Here is a 21,255-nt window from a genome sequence, read left to right on the forward strand (position 1 = left end):
TTTGAGTCAGTTACTAGCCAAGCCTTGTATGCCAAGAAAATAGTTTGAACTAACAGAAGTGTGCATGTTCTTCTCAGATGTGGAAGGAATTATAGTAGCAAACTTTTTCCACTTGGGTATAATGGGGTGTGAGAGAGAGAGAGGGAGAGAGAGAGGGAGAGAGAGAGAGACTGCAGACAATATCAGTGAGGATCAGTGTTTGCCAGAGACAGCTTACTTTAAACTACCTCAAGCTAAAACATTAACTTGCAGCTGCCTTGGGATCAGAGATAGCCCACATAGAAAACCACAAGCGGCCCTTCAGTGGGCCAGTGCAGCAGCAGGACCAGGAGCAGGACCAGGAGCCCTCTACCAGACTCCTCAGGGGGGGGGGGGTATCAGTCCACCCAGCGATGTGGAATTTAGTATGAGCTTATTTATTTAAGGCCACAAGTTAATTCCAACACATTTGTGCCTCGTCTCTTCACTGAATTTAATATTTTCCTCACTTTTTAGATGTTCCCACTCAGGATGCTTATTCAGTTAACTTTTCAGTCAGTGGAATGAGACATGTGGTGTGCGAGGATGAAGATTAATTTTGCTGATTGGCTGCTTTACTGGCATCGAGTGAATGTTTGGAGGAAATAACTGCAATAGGACATGATGAATTTAAAGGGAGGTATTAACTTGAGTTTGTCCATAAATGCATTTGCCGCAATTGACCATGGATTCATGTTAAAGGATAATAGAATATATGGCAACAGAGAAGTTAATTATCTACCTGGAAAATAGGTATTGAAATGCTCAAATAAATATTATTAATGATGTAATTCAAGGTTACTTGTGGGGTTTCACAAGGCTCCATTGTAGGCCCATTGATAATTACACACACACACACACACACACACACACACACACACACACCACACACACACACACACACACACTCTTTTGAATAATGTTAAAATGCAACTTTAAGGTTTATAACTGAATTTAAGCAAGACTAGATTACCATCTTTGCCAATCATGTAACAAAAATACAAAGCAAATTCTTAATTGTTAAAACGGAATTTTGTACAATAAGTGTGATTATGAATACTAAATTAAGCTGGAAACTACATAAATCATTTGTATCTGTGGCATTGTTTTTACTTAAAGCGCTTAAAGATTTAGTACGGCAAGCTCACGGTAAAACCAAAAGGTAAGCTGGCTCCTCTAGTACACACCGCCTTGAAGGGGAGGGGAGGAATAAATACCAGCCCCTCCATCTACAAACTGAATGTTCTTAAGCAAGCTCGGAGGACAGTGACCGTCCCGTCACATGTCCTCCACTCAGAGTAGGAGCACTTGTCCTCTGGCAGACGATGGAGAGTCTTATTGTTCCTACCTCTGTCAAACCTTTGAAACATCCTTGCTTGAGGCTGTAGAGATTGTGCAGCATTTTCAGTACATAAAATATGTGCTACGTGCAATAGATTTGTACCATGGGATGTGTGCAATGCTGTATGTGCAATCTGCTGTTGTGACTGCTCCAGTTGGTGATGTATTATTTTGCTCTTAATGGTCAAAGCAGTATTCATGTGTCCAGCTTTGGAGGCCAAAACTAACTTCCCTAACGGAACAATAAAGCGCCGAAAATGGAGATACAAGGTTTCTGCCCTACAGCGGTGAAACGTAACCTGGACAGTCGACGGATAGCTCTGTCCAACAGAAGGTGAAAGGTCAACTGAGTCTGTCTCTTTCCTTCTGTCCAACTGTCTGGCTGAAAGCCTGTGGTGGTTCCCCCCCTCAAAAGAAACAAAAACAAAACTCACCACAGTTATGTCTTATTACAACGAACGAAATGTTTTAGTTTTTTTAGTTCAATAGTTTATTTGAACATGTGAAAAAAACAACAACATTAAAAGATTTACATACATGCATTCATGCATACATATATAATTAAAATGATAGATAAATAAGGCCACTACATAATTCTTAGCACAGTCTTCCAAAATTGAAAGTCATTCAAACAAAACAAAAGAAATTTCCCATGTTCAAAAGAAGTAGGAAGATAAACAACTTATCAGGTCCAACCCCTTTCTCTACTTTTATCCTTTAGTAAATCTTATGCTTCAGTTGTTTACACATTATTATTTACACATCATATGCATATACACACACACATTTACACTTGACTGGTCGTGACTGTTATGTAAACGTTAAGATTCAGATGTCTCCCATGCATTAGAGGGAATCTGGTGTTACCTGGTGTTAATTCATACATTTGACAAAAGGGATAGTACGTACCTGGGAAAAGAATTGTTAAAACCAGAATAACATGGTTTCATTTTCAAAAAAACACCACATTGTTGTTGTATCAGAACAGAAGAATCAGCTTTATTTGCCAGGTGTGAGGACACATAAGAGGAATTTTTCTTTGGAGCATCGTTGCTCACAATGTGCTTGCACATACAAAAACAACCAAAACAAAAATATACACACTAATATATATATACACACTTATATATACATACTAATATATACACACTCCAAACAGAGACAATATAGAGGCATGAGTGAATGAAGAGTTCAATAAAAATGATCCTTGTGTTCTGCATAACCCGTGTCAGTGATTAGGATGACGTTACTCTGCCTTGGCTTTTCCATGGCGGGGGGTGGGGTGGGTTGGGGGGGGGGAGACGCCTGAAGGCTCTCAGAGCCCTTTACTCTGCAGCCAAGCTCTGCCTTCCTCTGCTGATCCATGATGCCCAGAATACAGAAACAAGCTTTGGAGAAGCAGGAATGCCGAGTGCTGCTTCACCCTTTGCCTTTGATCAGAGTGGGGGGGGGGGGCTGGAGGTTCCTCCCTGTGCAAAGACCCAGAGGCTGTATTTATTTTTAATAACGCTCTCTCTGTGTCTCCTCTAGCTGCATCCATGCATAATTTGTCTTCATCATGTGTCGGGCAGAGGCGCGGCAGCGTGTTTTTTGCTTATATTCCAAAGCGGGTTTGTTTGTAGTGGAAAAGGTTGTTGTAGAGAAATAGAGAAATATCGTTACGTATCGTATGCATGATCTTTATTTTGACTTCCTGTTTTTGGTATCATTACAACCCCTTTGCACTCCAAACTCCTAGAATACGGACATTTGGACAGTCGCTGTCAGCATCTAAAGGGTCGAAAAAGCAGTTTAGTGAGTAGTATGTCAGGCAGAAATTCTCCACAGGGATGTTTGTCGGGGGGGTGGATGGGTCAAACACTGGACTTGCACCCAGGAGACCGGGGTTCATGACCCGTGTGGCACCTTTCCTAAAGTCACTTTATCTTCTTTAACCTTCCCATTATTCCCGTGTGTCACAAAAGCGTGAGCCCACCCACGACCTTTTTCTATACCTAACTCGTTGTTTTGGTGTCTAACCTTGACTGCTGTCGCCTCATGACTCTCATCTTTTCTGGCTTTACTCCACTACCCTGGTCCATGAAAGGACCGTCATCTGGCGCTGCCTGTCTCCTTTTAGCGGCTAAACTGCGACTGGTAGACATCGTCCTGGTGCTCTGTAGCGGCTAAATAAACCAGCAACTGCTGCTCAGATGCTCCACGTCCTGCTACGTCCTGCTACGTCCTGCTACTTCCTGCTACGTCCTGTTGTGTCCTGCTATGTCCTGCTACGTCCTGCTACATCCTGCTACGTCCTGCTACGTCCTGTTGTGTCCTGCTATGTTCTGCTACGTCCTGCTACGTCCTGCTACATCCTGCTGTGCCTTGTAAAGCTGCACATTGCCCTGCTATGCCATGAACTACTACAAAGAACTGCTACAAACTACTATTTTTTGTGGCTGTTATTGCCACTCTTCATTCTAACCCCAACCGGCCGTCAGACACTGCCTACCAAGAGCCTGGGTCTGGGTCTGGGTCTGGGTCTGGGCCTGGGCCTGGGTCTGGGTCTATCCCAGGTTTCTGCCTAAAAGGAAGTTTTTCCTCTCCACTGTGGCCCTGTTGCTTGCTCTGGAGGAAACTACTAGACCTGTTGGGATCTTGTAAATTATAGAGTGTGGTCTAGACCTGCTCTATCTGGTCTAGACCTGCTCTATCTGTAAAGGGTCTCAAGATAACTCTTGTTATGAATTGATACTATAAATAAAATTGAATTGAATTGAATAGATGTTATAGTTCTATGGCGCTATAAAGTGTTCATGTTACAGCTCTTTACTTAATTTAAAAGATTGTTTTTATGTATATGCAGTGTGGTCTGATGGTGAAGAAGCACTGATCACTTGGGGGGGGGGTACATTTTGTCTCTACTGGGGATAAAAAAAATTTAGCGGAGGCAGGGACATGAAGACCAGAAAGGGGGAAATCTCATGCATCCCCCCCCCAAAAAAAACAGAAACTCCCACCCTGCATGTTAGGATTTCATTCACCTGACACGCCTCGATGATTTCAACAAGCATCACAACAGTGATAAATGAATTAGGCTGACTGCAAAATGAATGGCGTTGCCGCTGTGCACCCTGAGCTGTTTTTATAGCATATTCCATTTCAAAATAATCCTGATATGCACTTTCATTTTTTAAGTTTGCAAATGTCAAATGTGCTGTTTTCCCCCAGTGAGCCGGATTTTACTTGAAGTGATTGTCATTGTAAAATATTTCTCTCACTCCCTCGCTGTCATGATGAAAAGGGGGCATCTTCTGCTCACGTTGTGTATCTGATGTTGACGCACCCCGGGCAGATCGTTTGAAAAACTCAAATTGCGGAGCAAATCAGCCGTTTTCACGTCAATATTCATGGCACTGGGATCCTTAAATTGGTGCTGACATGCAAACACTGAGACAGAGAATTGCTCTTTTATGGATAGACTTGGCAACAGGGCAAGTAATAGATAAATCTGTGGATGGTTGATTAACGCATGTAATATAATCATCATTTTGTTTGAGGTAACAAAGCTTCCAGTTCAGCATCTCATCTTAAACTACGGCCGTCTAGGGGTTGTTTCTGCCCACCCTTTCTGACCAAGAACTGATCCACATTCTCACATAAAAGCCTTAAATCAGTCAATAAGCTCATCCCCAGGGTGTGTAGTGTAGTGTAGTGGACTGTAGTGTGTGATGTATGTTCTTCTTCTTATGTCTGTCATGTCTGTTAGAGGGACTATTTGTTTGTGTCATACGTCGGATGTCCTGTAATTTAATGCTTTGCAACTGTGCCGCAAACCCAAATGACCCACCCTAACAATCAAGTAGTCGCACGAACTGAAACTCCAAAACCTTTGTTTCTATCTGAAACAGTAGGATTTACCTTTGTTATGGATCCAGTGAAGGTGGCTCTGCAAAATAGTCTCGGCAAGGAGCTAGTTTTGGTGGAACATTTGCATCCCGCGAAATAAAACGCCACATACATATTCTTTGTAAATCTTTACAATCCTTCTCCAAAATGAACCGAGCATGTCTAGCTTGTTGTACAATTCAAATTTTCTAAAAACTTTCCATTTTCAGCGTGTGGCTCGCTACCTCAAAGGTCGTTGTTGCTTCCCGAAGAGAATGGAGTATGAGAACGGCAACACACATATGTCTTTTCCACCAAGGCTAACCAGGTGCTGGTTCTGGTTCTGGTGTTGTTGCCAGTTCGGTGCTGGTTCTACTCGCCAGTTATCTAACATGTCTTTTCCACCAAGGCAGTTCTGGTGCTGGTTTGGAGTCGGTGCCAAATATTGAACCGGTTCTTTGCTTTTCCACACAAATAAACCTGGTTCTGGGCCAAGAACACGGGTCCAACTCAGGACCAATGTAGAGCTGGTCTAGAGATAAGAACCGGTTACGTCAGGTGCTGGGGGTGCGGGTCTCGATAGGCTTTTTGTTGGGAAAATGGGACCGCCCCGGTCAAACCGGGACGTCTGTTCGGTTCTGATGGTTCATTGGTTGAAAAACACATGACATGCACACAGTAAACCTCCGACCCTCCGATCTGTGTGAAGCGCTGTCTCTGATCGTGAGCCGGTGATTCAGCCCAGCCTGCTTTAACGTAACGCCTCCGCCTTTTACTCTCACAGCGCCACGCGTGGCCTGGGTTCAACCCTCGTGGTGTCCTCCCGTTGACCATGACCTCAACCTTCCAGGTCAAAATTGAAGAAAAAAATTTTGGTGCTTTTCCAATGTTTTTGTCGCTTTTTCTGATTTGTTTGTCACTTGTTCCATGCTTGTTGGAGCCATTAGACTGATTCTAGTTTGATCCTCTTCACATGCATGTCATTTATAATCATACTGACACCTAAATTCAGATGATGCTGATTACAATTACTGTTGATCATGTTGATGTGATGTTAATGATGATGATGACGATGACGTCAGGGGGTGTTGACTCTATATTTAGACCTCACCTGAGCCAGGTGTGTGTGTGACTAGAGAGCGGAAGGACAAGCTATTTTTCGACCGCATTTTGTGAGACAAACGTTTTTTCTTTTGTTTAAAAGAAGTTTATTCATGTTGCTGTTGCAGTTATGAAATAAAGAGATGGATCATTGTGACACTATGAACGAATGCGCGTTGATTTACTGACCGCTCCTACAATGTTTTTGTCACTTTTTCTAGCTTTTGGGGCTTTTTAAAAAAACCTGAGCTGGTTTAATAACAGGGTTTTACACTTATTCTTGGAATTCATGGTCAACAAACCTCATTCATATCAAATCATACATACGTTTTTAGTTAAAAAGGCAGAAATTATGAATTATTTTGACTGGTAGTTAAGATCAGAGGACGTTGAGTGGATCTCAGATGGGTAGATGTCAAAGTTCAGTCTGGATAATGTTTTGAAATCGTTAAATATAAAATTCAAATGCTATAAGATGAAATAAAAACACCCAAAAATGCAATGAAAGAAATCATTAATGTCACCTGAAGAATGTTGTATGGAATCATCCATGTTATTTTTGGGCAATTTGGTTGAAAGAAATCCATTTTTCAGATGTAAAACACTTAGAAACGGGTCAGTTTGACCCGAGGACAACACCAGGGTTAAAGAGGATTCGCTCAAAAGGAGCTCAGCCGACCTGAAACCAGCCAGAGGACGAGGACATCTCCAAAAGAGACAGCGCGTGATGGGAGGTGTGGAGAAATCAGACCCTGCAGCGGTCCTACTGCAGGCCCTGTGGCTGGAGCTCGGCTGTATATGTAGACATGAAATCACCCAAAGATTGTCCCAATTCACTTATATATCTCATGCTAGCAGAAAACCGGCCTGCTTTGTCCCAGGTTTGTCTTGATTTTTTCTTTTTCTATTTCTTTGTGCATTCTGGAGTCAAAATGCTTACGACCCACACGTCACCGTGTAATTATTTAGTGTAGACAGGGCGTAGTTGAAATCATTATGGGGTAGTAGAAGTAATTGCAAGGGAAGAAGACAAAAGCTGAATCATTTGTATCAAATTTATTTCGAATGTATGATTTACAAAAACTGCCTTTGGGACATTAAATAAGAAGCGCTCTTTAGTGTAGTTCTGAATGGTTTTAATTAGGCCCGAGCGCCGACGGCCTGTTGAAACTGAAGGAATTAGTAGTCTTTTTTTCCCAGTAAATGAATTGCATAGTCATACACATACTCAAAAGGTCAAAAAAATTGAGGTTCGAATTAATTTTGGTGAAAATGTACGTTTTTTTAAGGTTTTGGGAATAGGCGCACACAAATAAAAAAAGATTGAGTCCCAGGAGTACGTTTAACAGACTCACAAAACTTGGTACACGTGTGTAACATGTCAAGACGGACAGAAAACGCAATTGTAGCCCCCCCCCAAACCCAACAGGAAGTCCGCCATTTTGAATTGAAAGTTCAGAGTTCAGATTTTGCCCATTTCCACATGTCGTACTTTAACGCACTCCTCCTAGAGATTTCATCCAATCAACTTCAAACTTGGTGTGTGTCATCTTAAGATGTTAAAAATGAAAAGTTATTAAAAGAAAAACTTTTCGTCATGGGGTGTGGCCGTGGCGGGGCGGCCATTTTGTGCGTTTTGCCATCGAAACAGGAAGTGGGTGTTACTCGAGCGTACGTTGTCCGATTGGCTCGAAACTGTCCACGATTCATCAGAGTCCGCCCCTGACGACATCTACACGCCGCTATTGGCTCAAAGTCATAGCGCCCCCTAGTGGCAACAGGAAGTAGGCCTGAAAGAGGACACAGGACACGTAGCTTTGTCTCCTGGGTGAAAGTCCTGTGTTGTTTGTCCCTTCCACATGCCCCAACCTTGTCTCATTACCCAGAGTTTCAGAGTTTCATACCCCCCCTGATCACATGACAGCCATTTTGGCCTCTCCTCACTGGCTCCCAGTGCAAGCTAGAGCAGATTTTAAAGTTCTTCTTTTAACATATAAGGTCTTGCATGGACCCCCCCCTTATTTATCTGAGCTTATGACACCATACACACTGACACACTCCGCTCCCTTGATGCTGGTCTCCTGCTCACTCCCCTACTAAACTTAAAATATGTTGGATGTAGAGCATTCTCCTGTCGTGCCACTCATCTGTGGAATGGCCTCCCACTCCCACTACATGTTAAAGAAGCTCACTCAGTTGACATTTCTAAATGTAGACTGAAAACTAACCTCCACTCAACATGCAACACCATCCTTCTGCGTCCTTCACTAACAAACCTTTTGCACTTTTTGTGCTATGTTGCTGGTTGTGTTTTGTTTATTATTGGTGCTTTGATGCTGCTCTATGGTTGTGTTGCCGTCTGATATACTGTATCTGTGTTCCCCTAATTGGAAAGTGCATTGAGACCATGTCTAATGGTACACTTTAAATAAGTTTAGAATTTAGAGAATAACAAAGGGTACCTTGTGCAAATAAGCTTCAGTGTGTGACGAGTTGGGAGTGCGAACGGCTTGGACACACTGTAGTCTCATCATGAATAGAAGCAGGCTGTGCATTGGGTGACCTTAAAGACTGAAAGTCCATAATGATCATATTGCTATGTATAACCTAGCTACAAATAGCCCACATTTTTGAATGTCGTATAGAGGCTGACCAATGTAGAGCCAACCTTTACCTTTAGAGGAAACAATCCGCTAAAGGTTATCAGATGTATTCATCATCCGAGCAGATCCAATGTGTGTATCACTCCCTCTTACAAACAGCCAAATGCCATCAGTCTCTCTCAGAAAGTGGCGCACGCAACCAAAGGTTAAGAGGAAATTATGCTAATGCGAGCTCTGCTAATGCACTCAACCCAGCCACGGACAATTAAACGGATTTTTCCCCCTTGATTTTCACCTCTGAACACTTTTGTTAACCTTCAAGAATGAACACTGCGTGCTGTTTGCACATTTGTTGCACAGTGTGTTTACTTTCTAATAATTTCACGTCTTTGACATTCTGAATGTACAGCAGGGCAAACATCAATATTTGAGCGTCTGTGTTTTGGCTGAAAGAGATGTTTAGTCTGCCCTCAGTGCCAATATGAAGGTCTTTAGCTGGCATTTCTCCCGACTCCTTGAAATATTTGACAGGGGATTTACTCTGGGTGGTCACTGTGTGGTGGGCTTCTACGTTCTGCTTTCTGAAACGCTAATACCCTGTTCATGTTTTAAAATGGTTCTCAGAGTCAAGGCTGGGTTACCAGTGGAGCTACTGCCCCAGGGCCCCTGGGGGCCAAAAAGGCCAAGGTTCGGTTCATGTTAGTTGGTTTTTGGTGGTATGATTGACTGCATACTTTTGTACAACATTATCTACACAGGCTGATTAATTAGCGGCTCATTTTGGGCCCTGTTTCAAAACAAATGTATTTTTGAATTCACAATTTTAGATTTAAGATATGGTGAATCCAGACCTCACAGAATCAGAGCACAGCCCTGGCAAACACGACTGTGACTGGTTTAAAGGAACGCAAACAACCCAGAGAATTTTTTTGACACCCCCTCCTATCCCAGAATGCATCTGTGGTGTAGCCAGACCTTTCCCCACAGCTGTGGAGACAGGTCCTGCAATGCGGGACTAATCGACCATGGCTGACATAAGGACAGAAGTTCTGATGAAATCTAAATGTACAAAAAATTAAAACAGTAGATGACTTATACGTATACTCCATTATATCTGAGGACGGGGGGGGGGGACAAAACCCTCTCTGGACCAGTATTTCTGTAATGTGTAGCTTTGCTAACTGAATGATAGGGTCCGCTTCTCATGAGGAGACAGCTGCAGTAGCAGAACTGAGTGGTGCCGTAGGCCGGCTCGGCCCGACTCACTTCTCGAAGTGGATTGATCACCTTGTCTACGAGATGGAGGACACAGATCGATTGGGGCCTTTATTATAATACCAGCAGGCTGGTTTGTGAGTACTGCTATGTTCCACCCTGCACTGCTGCTTACTGGGATCTGATGGCTTTTATCTTCTTTAGTCTAGAAAATTGTAAATCTGCAATTTGCCCAGGCCCTTGAGTTGCCCATATGTTGACTGCACAGTTGTCTTTTAATTGTTTTTAACCCTGTGCTTGTCGTTGTGTCTGTGACTCTAAGTTACTCAATGTCCAAAACAAATTTCTCCTCATGAGACCAATAAAAGTACTTTGACCTTTGATCTCTCCAACTGTACAGAGTAAAGCTGGAGGAACGGTGTTCATCTCACGGTAGACTTTATGTTGGCATGTCCAGTATTAGTTACCCGGCCCACATTGCCAGGAATTTGGGATTAGAAAAACCACCTAATAGAGTCCAGTTCTCAGTGTTGTATCACTTGGTTTGTTTCTTTATTCATCAGCTTGGTATGTAGCTATGGTTCAACATGTAATCCAACAGGTTCTCCAAACCACTCGATGATGTTGGGACTTTTATTCCTATTTATTCCCATTTATCCCTTAGTTCCATAAATTAGCGCCACAATGTGTGGCAGGAAATATGACCTCATATCTAAACCATGCAAACGTTGTGGTTTTAAACACATTGTTTTGAAGCCGTTGTGGTTTGGTTTGGTTTAGGCTCTGACACGTTTTTAGTTAAGTTTAGAAAAAGATTAGCCCGACCTCGTCATACTCAGATTCCAGTCAGAATATGAGTCTGATATTTGAGACATTAGGCTGTGATTATGGGGCGTGTTTCAACCCAACCAGGAAAGAAAAGGCCTCAGCACTCGATTGGATAGACCAACAACCAATCAGAGCAACAGATAGACCTACAACCAATCAGAGCAACAGATAGACCTACAACCAATCAGAGCAACAGATAGACCTACAACCAATCAGAGCAACGGATAGACCAACAACCAATCAGAGCAACGGATAGACCTACAACCAATCAGAGTAACGGATAGACCTACAACTAATCAGAGCAACAGATAGACCTACAACCAATCAGAGCAACAGATAGACCAACAACCAATCAGAGCAACGGATAGACCTACAACCAATCAGAGCAACAGATAGACCTACAACCAATCAGAGCAACAGATAGACCTACAACCAATCAGAGCAACAGATAGACTCACAACCAATCATAGCAACAGATAGACCTACAACCAATCAGAGCAACAGATAGACCTACAACCAATCAGAGCAACAGATAGACCAACAACCAATCAGAGCAATGGAGTATGTGACATATGTTGGACTTTTGATGAATCAGTGGGAAGGACGGCAAAAACATCTTTCTGATTGAAATATGACTTGATCGCGGTTCTGTGTTCTTCTTTAAAAAGGATTGTGTTGTCCATATCTTCTATAGTAGATGCAAAGGCCGAATCTACACATCTCAGTTCTCCAGTGGCAGCCATCTTTGTTGTAAATAAATTTAACCCGAGCTAAGTTCTAGAAAAAGATGGGGGTTTGGCTTAAAATCAGACGTTCACTTGCGGTTCTGCATGTGATCCAGACAGTGACGTAGCTCCGTTTGTTCTGTAAAATTTAAGGACACTGTCAACTTGTCAAACAGGACATGAGTCCCTGTCTCCTGGGTGAACGTCCTGAGTTTGTTCGACCCAGCCACCAACACAGGTTTGCAACAGGTGAGAGAAGAAACGCTTAAAGAGGATCTGGGGATCCTCCTGGAGGCCTGGGTCTTCTTCAGCACTGTTCTAACAGTAGTTGGAGATCCAGTCCCATGCTGGTTAGGTGCTGTGTTGTAGGTCTACTCATGTACTGTACTTAAGTACAATTTAAAGGTACTTGACTTAAGTATTCCTATTTTAATTATTCTTCCTTTTAACCGAATACTGGACTTCCATTTAGGCTATCAGGCTGTCAGAAACACACTGCATCCTGTTTCCACATGCACATATTTATATGCAGTTGATTTGTGACAGTTGGAGCATGTGGGAGTTATTACAGAGCCTAATAAGCTCAGGGATTCACCACAAAGGTCCCATGCAGATAGAACATAGTGATGCTTGTCTGGCTGAGACATTAAAGATGTGAGACTTCATATCCCAGCCTGCCGTTCTGTTGGTGTTGACAGTGCCTCCAGCTGTGGGCTCCTATCATCATTACAAACTCTCCTCTCTCTCTCGCTCTCTCTCTCTCTCTCTCCTCTCTCTCTCTCTCTCCTTTAATGTAATATAATAAGCCCAGCGGTAAGTTTGATGCAGCATCGTGTTCACAGGTGTCCTTCCACTGCGATACAACTGCATCTTCGCCCCTACGTATTGACTCAATCTCTTGTTATTTTACTGTTAAGCTCCTCGCTTGAGGCCAAAGTAAAAGCTTCAGTATGACTACAGGGTTTTCAGCCAGCAGCCGTCTGACTGAGCAGTGTTTAGTGCATGGTAAGAAGAAAAAGAGAAAAGGAAAAAGCAGAGGTGGCGTGGCGTGTGCGCGCCTACGCCAGATATGAGGGTGAACGTGCAGCGGGCTGTCAGCACCATGGACAGCCCCCGTCCTGCTGCAGGCGGGCTCCGGGTCTGGGCGTGATGCGGGCTTTCAGTGCGCACTGGGCTGATCACAGTGTCAGGAAAACAGGCTGCAAAGACATGACGTAGAGGGAAACCAGTCCACCCTGCCCTCTTATCATGAAGGGTTCTGTTCATCCAGCAGAAGCGACCCCCATCCTCTTCAGTTTCAGCAAAACCATCGCAAGACCACATGAATACCCCTCCTCCTCCTCCTCCTCACTGCCTCACTGAGCCAGGAAGAGAGTTCTCTATCCCTCCACTTCCTCAGCCAGACGTGAAAGAAAAGTGGCTTGGCGCTAAAATGTGAGAACACTTCGGCTCTCTCTGGGTTCGGTTAACGAGCGTGTCCGAAACTCTCCTCCCCCCCCCCCCCCCCCTTCCCTTCCCATCCCCGGGCCTGGTGGGAGCGCGCCGGCTGCGTTCGTTGGCTTCTCGTCAGACGCTCGTCCAAAGAGCTCTCAGAGATTCAGTCGTGACGGATCCGGACCTTCCCTTCAACCCGCTCCTGTTTAACATTCCGCAGTTGAAGAGACGGCGCTCTGCCCGCCGCATCCGCTCCGCTCCTCTCCTCTCCGGACTTATTCTGCACACGGAAAACGGGAATCGGACCGTTTTTAATTTCCTTTCGGATTCAAGTTTAATCGTACGAGGAGTTTACGATGACAGCCACCAAGGAGCAGCCGAATCCGAGACAGAACCAGCAGCAGCAGCAGCAGCAGGATGAGGTGGGCAATTAGCTTTTTCTAAGGACTTGATTTGCAGGTTTCTTCCACTTTATCCATGTCCATTATCTTTTTCCAGTCTGTCCGTTTGCAGTAAACTCTATAGCCTGCTCTCTGCAAGGTCAGTCCCATGATTTCATCTGATTCGCTTTAACGGCAGGGGACAGGCAGTTGTGGCCACATAGGCTACATGAAGTGAGGAACGCGTGAGTTGCTTGGCTGTCTGGTCTTCCTCGGCTCCAGCTCCGTGCAGCCTGCAGACAGACGCCGTGGCTGCAGCGAGACATGGATTCCAGTCTCTCCGCACATGCCTTTTTTTTTATAATTAAACAAATCAAGCTGGGTCAGCTGTGCGTGGAGTCGTTGTCAGGTGTCACAGACCGGGTCCCAGAGATGCTGAACGCCATGGGCACATGCCCTGCCGGGGAAGGGGACCGAGGGGAAGACTGCGCATGCAGGGCGCATTGTCATTCCGCCGGTGCCTCCTGTCAGCTGCCCTCGACACCTTCAGCAGTCGTGGAGAATCACTGGTGTATGAGGGGAAGACAGGGTGCTGTGGGCCTACGCGTGTTCTTCCTCTCACATACTGGACCCTACACTCACCATGACTCCGGACCCGCGCTCTGTCTCTAGAGGCTCCCATTAGATTGGAGGAGTTAAATCTTCCTTTGCTCAGGTGGCGTTACGCGCTGCAACGCTTCATCCAAGGGATTAAGATGGTGCTGCAACTATCCATTAATCTGACGATTTCTCCAATTAATCTAGACATGTTTAGTCTGTAAAATGATCTCAGTCTCTATTCCTTAGTCCTAGGTGATGTCTTTAAATGTTTTGTTTTGTCACTGCAAAAAAACTAATAATATTCATGATTTGTTTTATGATATAAAACAGGGAAAAGCAGAATATCTCCATATTTGAAAGGCAGGAGACAGCATTTTCTGCCACTTTTGCACCAAACTAAAATCAAAAAGATTTATTGATTATTGAAATGGTTGGCGATTATTTTTTCGTCCATCGACTAGTCGACTAGTGGACTAGTCTAGTGGACTAGTGGACTAGTTGTCGGAGCTGTGGTTTAAGGCGAGTGAGACCAGGGTCTTTGCCAGGACTGGCGTGTGTGATTTGACTTTCCCAGAATTCTGTTTGCACCAAAGCGCTGAGCCTCTATCAAAATCAATTATTGATGTCCCTTCTCCAAATGTCCTCAGTGCTGCTGAACTCACTCAGTCAGTGCTCTGCCCCATTAGACCTAGAACTGGTTCTAGGAAGGATGCAAATGCCCCGTGTTTCGCTGAGGAGGCTCCCTCTGAGAGAAATATATTCTGGGTGCTCTTAATTGAATTCAGCCCTGTAGCCGTATTATTCTAAGAAATCATAACCCAAGCCTCATAATTGAGTTTCTGGGCCTGAAATATGAGAACGCCTCCTGAGGTGGGATTGAAATAGGATCGCTCAAAGCCTCAAAGCCCAGCGGACACCGCAGCGGCCCGCAGGCTGGTTTTAAAAAGTCATGTTGTTGAGATTATGTGAGAGCGGTGTTCACGGACTTCATTAGTCGGGGTGCTGTTGTTACACACATCATCTTTTGCATCGATGCCTTTTTTATCAACTCTCTTTTTGTCTCTAAATGGATTCAATAATCTCACGGTGAATCAAGAAGACATTGCCTTTAGAAAGGTTGCTCTTTGGAGTTCTCCTTTTTAAAGAGTCCCTCACACAGATGATGTAAATGTCAACATTTAAAGATGATAAAGTCAGATGATTTGTGACTGAAAATGGCTGCACGCCAACCGCACACGCTGTGAAAGCCTTCGTAAATGTTTGATGGCTCTACGTTGGGCGGTCAGTGGAAGGTATTGCGTGATATTTCTGCAGCAGGCTCGGGTGGCGTCACATTTGCAAGCGTCGGGGGTGAGAGTGTAGTGCCTCAGCAGAGCCAAAGCTGTTACTGTCCCACGCTGAGTCGACCCCCGGTCTGTGTACACAGCCTCGCTGGCACGCTCTCAGCAGGGCTACTGTTCATCGAACTAGCATGACGATGCCGAGGGAATTACAAGAGTGGGAAACACCGAGGGAGCTTTAAACAATGGGTGGAGAAGAAAACCGAACCCAGATCTGTTTGACTATCTCCATGGTGGAGGAGCAGTAACAGTGTGTTTCTGGTGTGTGTGTGTTTTTGCTGTAGTCAAATCCGCTGGTGTTGTTTGTGGTTTAGTCACTGTAGCATGACGTGAAGATCTCGCCACACTCAGAACATGGATGGAACCGGCAAGGCTCAGATCCAAAACTCTGCAGCTGGAAGATTTCTAGTATTTCTGTCTCTACTGTCTACAACCATGACAGCCATCTTGTTTTTTTGTTTTGCACCAGTGTTCACAGCTGTGGAAGCTCACAGAAACCCACAGGAGGGGGTAACATTTTTACAAAGCCGTTCAACATGCACATGGCATGTGAGCGTTGCATTGAGATGGAATAAAAAACAATGCTAATCTTCTTTCAAAAGTAGCCCACCTCAAAATCATAGCAAGACACCAATGAAAATACACAATGGTTCCCAATTTAAATCTGTTAAAAAACGTCTGGTTGGTGATTAAACCTTCCAGTTCCAGGCCAAACATCCCTTTTTACAGGAGCTTTACACATGGATATGTTGCATTTTCCCTTTTCAAAATAACTAGGGCTATTTGGAAATGAAGCAATATTACATGTTTGAATGTAAGGATTATGATTGACCCCCCCCCCCCTTCCTTTTCCTCTTGATACACTTAAAGAGAGTCCGCTCCCCTCTGACTGGGAGCACGGAAACTGGCCAATCCCTTCCATAGCTTCTCTGAAAGAAAAGCTGAGAACAAACTGTCTCGTTTGACATTGGCTGCTCTCTCGCTGTGTCACTGCCCCCCCCCCCCCCCCATAACCACACCAGCCATAACCCCAAGTTGAGTGAGGAGCTGACCTCTCTGCGTGGCCACGACTGCTGTCAGTGTCCACACTCACCACCCGGCCAGACACAGCGTCCTCCATGCTTTGGTAATGGAGCTGTGGTGTTTGGAGGAATGGATGTCTTCCTTATTGAGAGGAAGAGGAGCGCTTTCACACGCCGGGGGGGGCCTCTGGCTCGGGGAACTGTAATTCACACTAATGGAGAAAATGTCCAGGACACTGCAGCTGGCTTCAGGTGTGGTCTCGGAGAGAGAGAGAGACAGAGAGAGGGGGCAGCGAGAAGAGAGAGAGAGAGAGAGAGAGAGAGGAGAGAGAGAGAGCACACATAGAGAGACAGAGAGAGAACAGAGAGAGACAGAGAGAGAGAGAGAGAGGAGAGAGAGACAGAGAGAGAAACATGAGAGAGAGCAGGGAGAGGAGAGAGAGAGAGACACAGCATAGAGAGACAGGAGGAGAGGAGGAGACAGAGAGAGACAGAGAGAGAGAGAGAGAGAGAGAGAGAGACAGAGACAGAGAGGCAGAGAGAGACAGAGAGAGAAGACAGACGAAGAGAGAGAGACAGAGACAGAGACAGAAGAGAGAGACATAGGAGACAGAGAGAAGAGAGAGAGAGACAGAGAGAGAAAGAGAGAGACAGAGAGACAAGACAGAGAGACAAGACAGAGAGAGAGATAGAGAGAGAGAGAAAGGACGAGCAGGGGAAGGACTGGAAAGAAGACAGGCTTGTGAAGGATAATAACTGGAAAAGAGGGAGGATGAGAGGAGAATCAACTAGAGGACAAGTAAGAGAAAGACATACAGAGTGGAGACGCTAAAGAGACAAAAAGTAGGAAGACAGGGACGTACGAGAGTGGAAACATTGGTTATACACAAGAATGCACGGAGATGTTCATGCATGTTGTTCGTCGCAGTGTTCTCCGAATCACCAGGAGGCTACAAACATAAACCATGAACGAATGAAGGAGCAGAAGAAGAAGAGTAGAGTAAAGGAGAGCAGGTTGCCTGGCAACAGTAGTAAACCCGTCCATGATAAACACTGACGTGCGGCCAAACAGGTTATTTATGTACTCTCATTATTACCATGAGGCCGTTTTTGAGTTCAACAGAACGGTCTGTCGTGTTTTTTACACTCTCCAGCAAGACGTTTCCTTTGTCAGCGAGGCGAGTTACTTTTAAAAAGTAATCAGTTACAGTTACTAGTTACTTTTCTTTTTTTCTTTCTCCTTTTGATGACACGTTGCTCAGAGACATCTGGCCGACAGCTGTTGAAGCTGAGGAGAGTGCTTCTCTTCCACATTGACGTTTTGGTCCAAACTGTCCCGTCCCTCGTGGTGAATAACACCGTTGACCTTCATGTCGTGAGCTTCCTGTCCCCCGAGCGGTGGACACGTCCCCCGAGCGGTGGACACGTCCCCCGAAGGGTTAGAAGGCGACTACAAAGTCTGAGTCATCAGTAGTGACACAGAAAGCAGTCACACCTGAGATAGCAGGAATTATATGAAGGAGCAGAAGTCAGACCTGTGTGTGTGTGTGTGTGTCCACCAAATGCATGACTCTCCCGCAGGAGACTGCTGTTCCTGTCCCGTGTGAAACCAAAACCCCGTTTAACCCTCGTGATGTCTTTGGGTCAAATCTGAGCCGTTTTAAGAGTTGTTATTTTAATATCCCCAAATAAAGGAAGTCGAAATAAAGGGTGAAAAATGTTGGAAAAGGCGGAGAAATCAATGGGGAAAAAAATCAAAAATATAAAAAAAAAAATACAAAAAACTTCATAAAAGAAACTTTGTAAAAAGCAACAAAAACGTTGAGATGAGTGAAAAAAAGGGAAGACGGCACAAGTATTAACCGACATCACGTACAGCAACTTAATGTCACTGAGCCTACTTTACGTACGTGACTTCAGTTTCATAACAAAGGTACTTCACCACGATCTTTAGCCTTGTTTCAAGTCCCGTTAACACACGCTCAAAACCGTGACTGTTTACCACTGGAAACATAAACGCAAGAATTCAGAAGAAGAAAGCAGGTTTCTTTGTAGAGTAACGTGATGTTTAGGAGACGGGGTCGAGGGAAACGCATAGGACTCTAAATCCACTCAGATGTGTCGGGTTCAGGAGAAACCACCGTCTTTTGAGGACCATCTTTAAAAATTCGGAGTGTATGTAGTCTCTGTGTGAATGTGTGTGTGTGTGTGTGTGTGTGTGTGTGTGTGTGGAAACAACTCTGTCTCCCTAAAAATCATTCTCCTACAACAAAACCTTTTTTTTTTGACATACGTGTTTGTAATTAACATCTGCGTTGGAATGAGTTTGGGGAGGTTACCATCTTTAAAACTTCTGATTTTATGTAGTCTCTGTGTAAATGTGTGTGTGTGTGTGTGTGTGTGTGTGTGTGTGTGTTGTGTGTGTGTGTGTGTGTGTTTTTCCTCCTCACTGGCTTCAAAAATATTTTAAAATTGTATCGTTGCTTCAGGGAACTTTCTCCAGTTTAAAAAAAACCCATCAGCTCTGAATAAGACCCTGTGATTTAGCCCCGGCGGCTCAGTTGAGACCCTGATGCTGGGCTCAGGGACCAGTCTGGCTCTCCAGTCCACCACGGGACTGTCTCCTGAACAACAGCGAGAACCAAAGAGACAATCAGACCAACGAGGGTCCCGGAGACGTCCGCTCTGAGGCAGCGTCTTCCTGTCTTGTGCGTTCTTTGATTCGAGGCGGAGACAGATCTGGAAACACGAGCTCTCTTCGCTCTCGTTGAGTTTTTCTTTCAACAGCTGCCTCGTGACGCGATGTCGAGCCACCAAAGCATAACGCTTCTGTGTGCACATGGATATGATAATGACAATGAATAGTTTACTCCAAACAAGACTCAAAAGTAGGGAAAACAACATAAAAGCAAGATGAGGAAACTAAATACTCAAATACTCCTGCCCTTTGTTGTGAAATGTCCATGCTTATGCACATCGTTAATTACAAAAATATCCCTTATCAATGTATTTTCTATCCATTTTTTCTTTCACTATGAAACCATAGAACCCTATAACAGAAAAAAACATGAAAATCCCAAACCTTTGCCAATCAATCAATCAATCAATCAATCAATCAAGGTACTATTCCATCATTTCCTTCATATAATCATTCATTCGTGTACCATCCTTAAGCTACTCTACATCCAGTATACACCATTTAATTTCAAATAGATACACATTAGATGTATAGATGTCTTAATAGATAGATATATGTGCAGGTGCATATTATTTGAATTGGATGAACTTAATTAATACTTAATTAATTAATATATAAGCCATTGAACTAATGGAATAATTTTCATTTTTTCCCATCCATTCATATAGCTCAGATTAATATTGACCCTGCCAGGCGTTTCCTCCCAACAGTTCATCAGATGAAGTGGAGGAGTGTTTCTGGCAAACACTCCTCCACCTCTGGGACGTTGGTAAGCAGTGAGAGCGGGGGGGATCGATGGCACTCCCCAGGGTAGATAATCAAAGGGTCATCAGAAAGGCCCGGGATATTGATAGCACTCCACAGACAGATAGCCACCACTTTTATCAATTGACCTTTCCATACTGTACTGATTGGCCACGTTTAGAGTAAACTATACAGACCTGTGCAGAGGAACTGGAGCTGGAATCTGTTGTGTCACCACAGAGTAGCATGAGCACGTCATCTGGATTCTCGCGAGATCACGCAAAAATCTGGCCAGGCGTTAGTTAAGTGCGTTTGTCGAACAACCATCTGTTCGACCAATCAGCATCTGGTGAGGAGGTACATCTAGCTATAATCCTGTGTGATGTACGGCTTATGCGAAATAAACGACAATGGCGGACTTAATAGACAGATGGTACATCCAATCACCAGCCAGGGATTTTTTTTTTAAAGTGCCTGCCAAACAGTTTCCGATGACAACGTCTCAGATAGATCGCTGTCCCTGGAGGCTAAATCATTTTTCATCATTTTTAGCCCCATAGCCAATGGGTTCTGAGATTTGGTTCATATCTGAATAGGGAGAGGGTCCTCTTCCACGGAGCCCGCCATGTTGCATCGCCATGTTTTTACAGTTCTCCAAAAACGGACAAATCAAACACCGGCTTTAGAAAAAAAATTCCCATTTTTACAGTACCGGACTGTTACTAAGGGTTTCTACATGCTTGGAAAGGGAGAAGTGGGGGAGGGGTTGCAATCTGCAACCTTACCACTAGAGGCCACTAAATCCTACACGCTGCTCCTTTTAACTGTGAGACACAGAAAGATGTACACAAGTCTGTATCTATGGCAACAACTTAGGGAAATCCTAAATAATTTGCACCAGCCATTTATTAATTTCCATAATTATGTTTTTAATTTCCCTACACAAAGGTGAGCTTCGGGTCCAGCTGTCCCTTGTGTGAGGCATACTGCTGCTTTTGGCAGTTAGGCGTCCTGCACATTGCCTGCGTGTTGGTTCTGTTGCATGGCGGCTGCGTGGCGGTTCTGCTGCATGGTGGCTGCGTGGCGGTTCTGCTGCGTGGCGGCTGCGTGGCGGTTCTGTTGCATGGCGGCTGCGTGGCGGTTCTGCTGCGTGGCGGCTGCGTGGCGGCTGCGTGGCGTTTCTGTTGCATGGCAGCTGCGTGGCGGTTCTGTTGCATGACGGCTGCGTGGCGGTTCTGCTGCGTGGCGGTTCTGCTGCATGGCGGCTGCGTGGCGGTTCTGTTGCATGGCGGCTGCGTGGCGGTTCTGTTGCATGACGGCTGCGTGGCGGTTCTGCTGC

General features: G+C 44.6%; 1 protein-coding gene across 2 annotated transcripts in view; it reads left to right on the top strand.

Annotated features, from left to right (window-relative positions):
• The window catches only part of dpp10 (dipeptidyl peptidase like 10), a 207,935-nt gene that overhangs the window by 73,628 nt on the left and 113,052 nt on the right, over nucleotides 1-21,255 (top strand). The window contains exon 1 of one of the 2 annotated variants that reach the window (XM_032529935.1): nucleotides 13,047-13,554. The exons of the other annotated variant lie outside the window; for it this stretch is intronic. Within the exon in view, the coding sequence (XP_032385826.1) occupies nucleotides 13,489-13,554 (66 nt within the window). The 5' untranslated portion in view covers nucleotides 13,047-13,488. Of the gene's footprint in view, nucleotides 1-13,046; nucleotides 13,555-21,255 lie in introns of those variants that run through there. 2 annotated transcript variants of the gene reach the window in all.

The sequence above is a fragment of the Etheostoma spectabile genome, chromosome 11 (assembly GCF_008692095.1).
Source record: "Etheostoma spectabile isolate EspeVRDwgs_2016 chromosome 11, UIUC_Espe_1.0, whole genome shotgun sequence".
Taxonomy (NCBI): domain Eukaryota; kingdom Metazoa; phylum Chordata; class Actinopteri; order Perciformes; family Percidae; genus Etheostoma; species Etheostoma spectabile.